The sequence below is a fragment of the Solenopsis invicta genome, chromosome 5, assembly GCF_016802725.1.
Source record: "Solenopsis invicta isolate M01_SB chromosome 5, UNIL_Sinv_3.0, whole genome shotgun sequence".
Lineage (NCBI taxonomy): Eukaryota > Metazoa > Arthropoda > Insecta > Hymenoptera > Formicidae > Solenopsis > Solenopsis invicta.
In genome coordinates this window covers 17536912-17546146 of record NC_052668.1, presented here as the reverse complement: position 1 = coordinate 17546146, position 9235 = coordinate 17536912, and the positions used below count along the sequence as shown (strand labels likewise).

Here is a 9235-nt window from a genome sequence, read left to right as displayed (position 1 = left end):
TACACTGTCATAATTTGTAATTTTTGTAATTACGTTTTTTTTGGAACATGTCCACAGTGTTGCAGTCTAGAGAGAGTGAAATAAAAATTTTACGGCTATTGTTCTGATGAAGATGATGATTGCTTGTACAAAAGATGTGAAATGTAATTTTAATTAAATTATTTCTGTATTAATTAATGAGTAATTAATGATATATTAAATGGATAATATCGATGTCGAATAAATGGGATTTGCAAAAAAGAATACCACTAATAATTACGTTGAAAGGATTCAACTTTATTGCTTCAATATTATTGCGTACATTGTTGCAATTAATAAACGAACATATTTGCAACTTTAAAAAAAGAGATTAAAAAAGGGAAGATTATATTAATTACGTATGCACAGTCAGTATATTATTTCGGTATTGTCAGATTATGCGGCGCTGCAAGAGACAGGAATTTGGAAGTTTTGTATCTTGTTGACAGGCTTTTGAGTAAAATCTGGCTTAGCGCCTTCCTCGACCCTACGTTTGAGGTCCATAGATTCATTGTTCTTCGACAGGCAATAAAGATCATATTTCTTCGGAACTCTTTCTACGGGCCTGGTATCTTGGAGGCATCCTGGTACAGGTGTAGTAGTGAAACAGATTTTATCGTCCATTTCTACAACTCTCGTGCGATAGACAATGTTGTGTTTCTTCCTATATTGACTCTCGTTTGATCCACCCTCCTGCGAGTCTTTCTGATTGTATTTTTTATGACCGTGACCTCTTTTACTATCTTGTCCATGTTCTTTCTTGCGATTAGACTGATGGTAGCCCCAATTTCCGCCCTCTGTCATCATTCTACCCGCTTCTCTGTCGCTGATAACGTTCATCTGTTGCTGCTCTGGCACTTCAATGCACATGGCTCCTTCGGCTTTTCGTTTATTTTCCGGAGCAGGTCCTTGGCAATTCTCGTTTGTCATAGCGTAGGTAGCGGCAAATTCTTCCGGTTTCGTCAAGAGACAGTTCTTAGGAGTGAGGAAATCGTTATCACGCCTGGAGTCGTAGTTGCCGCAGAGACCACGTATGGCATTACGATATGTTGCACCATTTGCCTAGTAACAAATTTATTTCGATTTTTATTACACTTTCTTGTACCATCGTACTGTTTATAATTAATTACTTAAAATATTATCAAGTTATTTTAGATTTTTACTTACATATAATCGAACGTGTTTTCCGTCGAATATGACGGTTATTCCATACTTCTCTGAAATGACAGAGAGGGATCCGTCTGGTAATTGCACGATTTCGAAAATGATTTCATTTCCATTGCTTTCTTGATGGCCTTTCTCCGGTATCTCGACGTTCTGTCCGTTTATTGCAACTTTTAGATCATTACCCACTTTCTTCAGTTCAATTTCTAGATTGCCCAGCCATACATAAACATTTCTGCTGTCATTGTCCGTATCTTTAGCTAAGACAGCCACTTTCGAGCTTTCCGGAATATAATTTCTACGATTATGGGAATCTTGTGGATAGGTGGTTAAAAGCACGTGCTTACATTTTCCTAGTTGCACGTTATAGAGCTGGTTATCAAAAGTAAGAATCTTGTCGTTATCGAGAGTGCACGAAGCTGTAAAAAAGAATTCAGTGATGTTAAATTATATGAGACTTTGATAGATATTCTACATTACATTTCATAAGAGAGTTTACTCAGTTAGATATAATGCATCGAAAACTAATGATAGAACAATTATTTACTTCATTTGAACTACAATTATTTAAATTATTTAAAATATAATTATGAAATGCTACAAAGTCTAGAGTTTAGAAGATTAGAGCTTCTGCGACATTATTTGAGCATTAATTTGATTCTTAATTAACACATAAATTATTATCATTACATATAGATATAGTTACCATTACGTCTTTTAATACTTAAACAATTAAAAAATATTAATTATTGTTTTTACAAAATTTTGTAACTTACGTTGTGATACTTCGTCTAACAGGACATCAATTTCACTTTGCCTTTGTGATTCTGAAGGTTTAATGGCCCAACGGTACCACGGCTCTTGTACGGTTGGTACCATCACCCATGGGTTTTGTACAACGATGGTGTTGGTTTCAGAGTTTTGCTGAACATTGTATTGTGATAAATTCGTATAATTGAGGAGACCGATCACCTGGTCATATTTCTGGCGTATTTCAGAAAGCTGGGATGCATCAATATGAAAGTTTAGCTGATCCCTCACTTGGGCAACGTCAGTAGCCTTATTGCAAGTTCGCACAGATTTCTTTCCCTTTTGAATCTCTTCCATACATTGTTTGGTAATGCTGGAGTTCTCTATCATATCTCTCAGTTGTGGACTTTGTGAGGAGCTTCCGGTGATAACAATTTCATTTCCTGTATTGCAGGTTCTTCCATATCGCAATACACCCTTTAATTTATCTTTTGGTTCGTTATTAATGGCGTATTCGAAATTGAGAGGAGTAGGATATGCATATTGTACTTCTTGTGAGTAACAAAGTTCATATTTTACTTCTTGCGCTGCATTAGTATTAACATAAAAGTAATGTCTTAATTTCTGGTCTATATTACTTCTCACGCTGCCGACAGTAAAAACATAAGTGTTGTCTTGTAACCTCGGGAGACTGAAACTTACGTCCGCTACAAAGACTGTACCCGACTTGAGACCTGCGCTGAGGACATTTACAATTTCTTCTCTTCTTTCCTTACTGTTTGGTTTCCAATCCAGTTTACTGTGGTGTTGCATCTCTTTATGCGATGGTTGCTGATTCTTACCGTGAATTGTCACTGCATCGAACGTCATGTCGATTTGTATCTCACACTTTGCTACTTGCTTAGACTCAAATGTTGTGTCTATTTTCATATAACGCTCGTTATTAGAATTAGATGATTTCGAGATTCCCGTAACGATATCTTCCAAGACTGATTCTTTTTTCGTGGTATCAGATTCTATTTTGATAGAAAATGGACCTTTTTCTTTTGTCATTTTATGTATTTCTGAGGTTATCACAGGACGCGTATTACCCTCATTAGATACTGGTTGAAGATTAAAGATATTTTGTCGCGTGGTGAAGGGAACGACACTATAATGTGTTAATCCAGTACTCGTTCCAGATTGCGGTATGTTCGGATGAATCTTCAATGCAAAGTTTTTCTGTTTTATATCAATATTGGTTTCGTATTTTAGAGGTACTCGCATTATTCCATTTTTGTCAATACCAGCAATATAATTCTGATACTCGAAAGGTGCTATGAAACCAAACCGCTTCTGTACTCTATTGCAGAATAACGTTTCGTAAACGCCACTCCTCGAGGTGATGGGTTCTCCTTTTTTAAAGTTAATTTCACTTTTTACAAATACTGGCAGCTCGAAAGAATAGACGAACGGCACACCCATTTCCATCGGGAAGCTCACTATCTTTTCGAAATTGTTAAATGCAGTTGTTTTCAGTTTGGAGTCACTCGTCAGAAGTTTTTTCAGCGCTGCAATGTAATAATAATTAATATCTTTGTAAGTAATATGATTTTGAAGTAAAGTTCAAGATACTCACCAGCAACGGCCTCTCTAATTCTATGCTTGTCGTAAGGATAGACCATGGAACCGTATACCGAGTTAAACAGGACATGTCCTTCCAAATTATTCTTCTGTCCGGATTTAATCTTAAGTTCTTGCGCTAGTTTCTCAACGCGTGATCCTTGTGATTTCTCTCTCATTTCTTCAAATTGATAGGAGTTCCACAACTCATTGATCAAATCGTAAACCTGCCTGTAGCTCGATACCGCATATCCTACTTCGAAAGTGGGCTTACGGAGGAAGTTGAAAATACTATCAAGGCCAACGTATACATATCTGGGTAGTACGGCATCATTACTAGCAACCATTTTCACATTAAGTCCTTTGAAAACCCAGTTTTCAAAATCTATATAGTAGCCCTTCGAGTACCAGGTGTCATAGTTCTTTGGATTCACTAGATACCTGACACTGCGCGCCTTGTTAGCGAGATTTCGCCATTCCGGTCGCTTCGTATTAATGATGCTGTTTAGCGTACTCTTCACGGCAGAGTTCACCTGATCACTCTGATCGTAATTAGTGTATTTCGCTACGCGTTGCAACGTAATCATTGGCGGGTCTGTCAGGATAAATTGCTGTACTGCCATGCAACGAACTTCGTGAGCTTCGTTTTCATTCATGTAGAGCTTATAGAAAATTGGTCCAACTAATTTTGGTATGTCTCTGGATAGATCATACAGAGCGGCCACCATGAGCATACGTTGATATTTCGTCGTCGGCAGCTTGCCTTCTAAGTATGGCTCAAAGACTGAGATAATCTTCGGATGGGCAGTGACACCAAGTGCAAAGATGAATGTCTGAATTTTCTGAGTATTGTTTTCGAGGTAGCCTTGTTGCAATTGGTTAGCCAAATAAGAAATATAGTTGTCTATCTCTTCATTTCCCTTAAGAGTCATACGGCCGAAACTGTGTACCGGATAGTAAGATGGGACGACATAATTATTGCGTAACAGTTCAGCAAATGCTAGAGGTGCGGACACATTTACGTATTCTTGTTGAGTTACCACTGAACTCTTAATCAGTTTCTGCACAGATTAAATTATGCAAATTTTAAAATTAAAAATAATTTTTTTATATAATTTTTAATAATAAATATTTGAATTGGTTAAAAAGAATTAAAAAATGCTTGAGTCTTAAGGTTATTCTGTATAAATGAATACTCAAGTTAAAATTAGCCGCAAGCAGAAACCTAAAAAATTAATTCCACAGTGTTTCTTGATGTATATGAAAGAGAAAAATAATATTTGTAATACCGGAAAGTGCGCAGAAAATTGTTGATAACAAAAAAATGTTATACAAAATACGTAATACTTGATATTATGTTCAACTTTTTTTTATTTTTGTAATATTATCTGACTTGTATTTTAATATATACATTTATGCTTATTTTCAAATATATTTTGCATACACTTATACACAACAGTATAAGTTTTAACAAAAGATATTGCGTTTTTTTTTAAATTTGTCCTTTTATTAAAACTTGTCGTTGTGTATAAATCTGTATGTAAAATGTAATCTAAAAATAAGCGTAAATATATATATTAAAATATATACAAACTTAATTTTATAATTAATATTTTTCTCTTTCATACACATCAAGAAAACACTGTGGAATTAATCTTTTAGATTTCCGCTTGATGCCAATTTTGGCCGATTTCATATACTCTTCTCTAAAAGTTTTGATGTTTAAGTAAATGTTGCAATCGACTCTGGAACTATAATTATGAATGTGCATAAATGGATACTTACAAAGAATTCTTTGATATAATCCGGTGTTGGTTGGTGAACGCTTTTGGGAATTTTAGAAAGAAGTTCTGCCGCCTCTTCGCCTTTAACTTGTCCACTCTTTAGCCAATTTTCGATAGTGACAAAAGCAGGTCCAGTTCCAGCATGTACGACAGCATCGCGTAAGGTGTACCAAGCATTTTCGCCTTCCACTGTTGCCTTATTAAATTGGGATACATATTGCTCTAACTCAGTGTACTGCTTGCGATCCATGGTGCGAATGAGATTCTTTAAGTTTACATATTTCTCCAGCGTATTCTCATATCCTTCAGAAGGATTCTGTATTTCTTTAGCTATTTGGAGAAGTAAGTCCTTGGCAAGTTGCATAACGTTGTGCTCATTAGATTTCATGATCGTCTTGCCTTTGAAACCGATAAAGTAAGGTAACAGCGGGACGTTCGGAGCCATGAAAATGTTTCGTAATGACGCCTTAGATTGCATGACAGATTCATTTTCTTCCTCGCTGCTGGAACTACTAGAGCTACTGGATGAGGAACTGTGACTGTGGAAAGATCTTTTTTTGGTCTCTAAAGAGTTTTCTTGCTCGGAATTTCGACTAATGCTCGGCTGACCTACTTTTCGCTGCTCGGAATCAGAGAAAGGATTATTAAATATGTACACCAGATTTCCAGTTGACTCGACGTTGCTTAATTCGAGTGGTCCAAACCAAGAGTTGGAGATTTTGTTTATTTTGGCCAAAGTTAATTTCGTTATACTGTAGACAGTACCAATGGGAGAATCGGATGATTCAGGTTGAACGGTTATCTCGTTCTTCATCTCAGTAGATTGAATGGTGAAACTTTTCAAGGTACCCGTGATAACTATGTGAGTCGTGGATAATTCCTGTAACAATCATACAATTTCAAATAAGTTTCGTCTATATATCGTATCATTCTCTGGTTGCAATGTAATTTGGACAACCCCGTATATGACAAAGTACCGATATTTAAAATAAAATAAAATAGTTTCCCGTTTCTTTTCTTTCATAATCTTTCATAAATGTATGTTTCATAATTTTCAACAATTACAGTCATCACATTGTTTAACTAGATTATAGAATAAGAAAGTAATTATCAGTAAAATATAGATACCAATTAAAATATATATAACTTACCGAAACAACTTTATTTCGTTTCATCATATTTTCCTTCGTCATTTTAACGTCCATACCGTAATGGTAGAGCTGTCGCTCCTGGCACTTCTCATAATTCTTCAACTTCTTAACTTCATAATGATGACCTTTGCTGGGTACAGACGACATAGGTACTCTATCTGGCCTCGTTTGGGCTACATGTTGGGGCAACGGCGTAATCTCATATAGAACCTCGCATTTGCCACCGACGGAATCCTCCATGGCTTTAAACGTAGCGGAAGAAGGCTCTGAGTTGGAGGGAATCTGAGTACTCTGGCTATCTATCGCGTTTTCGCCCTGAGTGTCGATCTGCAGCTGACCTACGATACCCTTGAGCATATTCACCTCCCAAGTAGGTACGTTACGATCGAATAATAAATCCCGGATCACTCCGTGCTTCAACTTGATCTCAAATGGCTTTCCCGACATGGGTATATCGCGATATTCGAGATTCTCTTCAGGAATCTTGGAATACGGACCGTTCGATAATTCTTGGTGTATATGAGCATATCGTGGATTGATATACTTCGCTTGCAACAACTCCTCTGATTTTACTTGAATGACGAGAACACCCTTTAATTGAATTCCAGTATATTGCTGTTTCAACGTGTCCACACCAGTCAGTGTCCGAACGAATACAGAGTATTGATACTCGTTCTGCGGTTCCCAGGCATGCTCGTGGTCAGGCATGGCCACGGCCACGCCGACTGCCAGACAAAGAAATGATCAAATTATAATAATTGGAACTTGTATTTTTTGTCAGATTGAATTGAAATTTCCCTTAAGTGAAAATTATTTCACGTATTATATTGTCTCAAAAAGCCTGGCTTGATTTAATTTAATAAGTATGTGCAAAATGTGAAATTCAGATTTTGCAACAATTATAATAGATGTATATTAATCGATTTTATACCAAGTCAAACAATTTTATTTCGAAAGTTTAATTAAAGTACAAGATTATTTGAAGACTACTTGAAATTTTCGCGTAAAAACTGTTACTATTCGCAAAGCTGATGTGTACTCACCAAGTAAGAGAAGGACGACAGGGAACCACATGATGGTATGTGGTGTCCAGTACCAAACTCAAAATGTAAGGTTCCTCTCCGTGATTGAATTTATATACCGGAGTGTGTGAACTCAGCTTGACCTGCTGATGGCTACAGATTTAGTACATAGACTTGAGACTGTATCTTTCACGCATGTCAAATTTTTTTTAACCTTCCGCACGATAGTTATAACATCCGCAGTATATTTAAGAAAGTGGAGAAAAGGTCGTGTCATCATACTTCCGGGAAGAACTTTGACATCGTCTGAAGTTATTATTGGCTTTGCTGGTCGATAAAAACACGTCAATATTTATTAATCGGTTATTTTCTCATTGCTATTTTGATTATTATTAAAAGATTTATCGAAACGTTCCTAGTTCAACCCTTAAACACACCGATCCTGTAAAATATGGAAACACATTTTTGGGTCTGAGAGACTTTTTCAACTTTGAGAAGCTATAATTTTACAATCAATATTTTTCTACGATTTTTTTTTTAAACAAAAGTTCAAAATCTCAGGAGTGTGACTACATAATCGGCATTGCCGACAAATAACTTATTGTGAAGTTATAAAAGCAAAACCATTAAGCAAAAATGAGAAATTGGTCAAAAATCCACTTTTCCTTCAAAAAATCATATCTTTACAACAACAAACGTTTAAGGACTTTCAAATACGGCGTTTTAAAGCTAAAGAATCACATTTTCAAAATAAAATTTGGCAAAGTCATTTTTTTTGAAAAGTTAATTATGTAACATGAAGAACGTGAGGTATTTTTGGGCATCTAAAAATCCACTTAAAAAAAAAATCATATCTTTGCAACAAAAAACTTTAAAGAACTTTACAATACGGCTTTTTAAAGCTAAAAATTCATACTTAAAAAAAAAAAATTATATTATTGTCATTTCTATTAAAAAATGTACTTATGTAACAAGGTGAATATGAGGAATTTTTAATTAAATCGTGTCTAAAATTGAAAATTGATGTGTTTCATGATATATTTCGGAAAAACTCTTTTTTCTACAATATTTTATAGTATTCCAACTTTAGACAGAGTATATGCAAGTAACATCCACAAACTGACCTGTTCGAACGTATTTTGCCCAGTTTTTTAATGTAAAATACTCACAAAAAAAGTTTCTCTTACACACTATATGGGTCGCATTGACCCTAACAAAACTTTGCTGTCGTGCCATTCGGATTTTAGTTGACCAAAAAAGTTGATCAACTATATCAATTGAAAGAGGAGATTTCAAACTTTTTTTACGTCTTGGTCCGAACCTCCTATCTCATTCCGTCTTCACATAGCAAGCGTTCAAAACTTCATATGGGATCTCTCAGACCCACTTACGTGTTTAAGGGTTAAACATCGTAAAGTAAAATATACGTTACATCCTTAAAATGGCTTGTATGACCTTTCTGAGTATGATTATTCTATTATTAGACAAACGAGCGTTTTCTGATTGTTATTAAAATTAATTTTTACGTACAATTTATAATTACTGATACTGCATAAATACTTGAAACTTATTAAGTTTCCGGTTGACGCGAGATTTTTGGATGCTGACATGGGATATTGAAGATTTATTTAAAAATTCTATTCAATATTATTCACACTATTGTAGACAGCGCCAAAGTATATACGTATAATGAATGTCAGACAAATATGTCGCTAGAGATACTGCTGATAGTACTATAGAGTTT

The 9235-nt window shown here is 35.4% G+C and overlaps 1 protein-coding gene across 1 annotated transcript; it reads right to left on the bottom strand.

The window, feature by feature from the left end:
- Nucleotides 1–255: 255 nt before the first annotated feature.
- LOC105205783 (vitellogenin-3) lies at nucleotides 256–7579 on the bottom strand. The gene is given in 7 exon segments (NM_001304585.1): nucleotides 256–1080; nucleotides 1186–1601; nucleotides 1959–3482; nucleotides 3551–4595; nucleotides 5320–6198; nucleotides 6470–7194; nucleotides 7513–7579. Coding segments are annotated over 7 exon segments (5286 nt in total). The 5' UTR covers nucleotides 7544–7579; the 3' UTR covers nucleotides 256–414.
- Between the last annotated feature and the right edge of the window lie 1656 nt (nucleotides 7580–9235).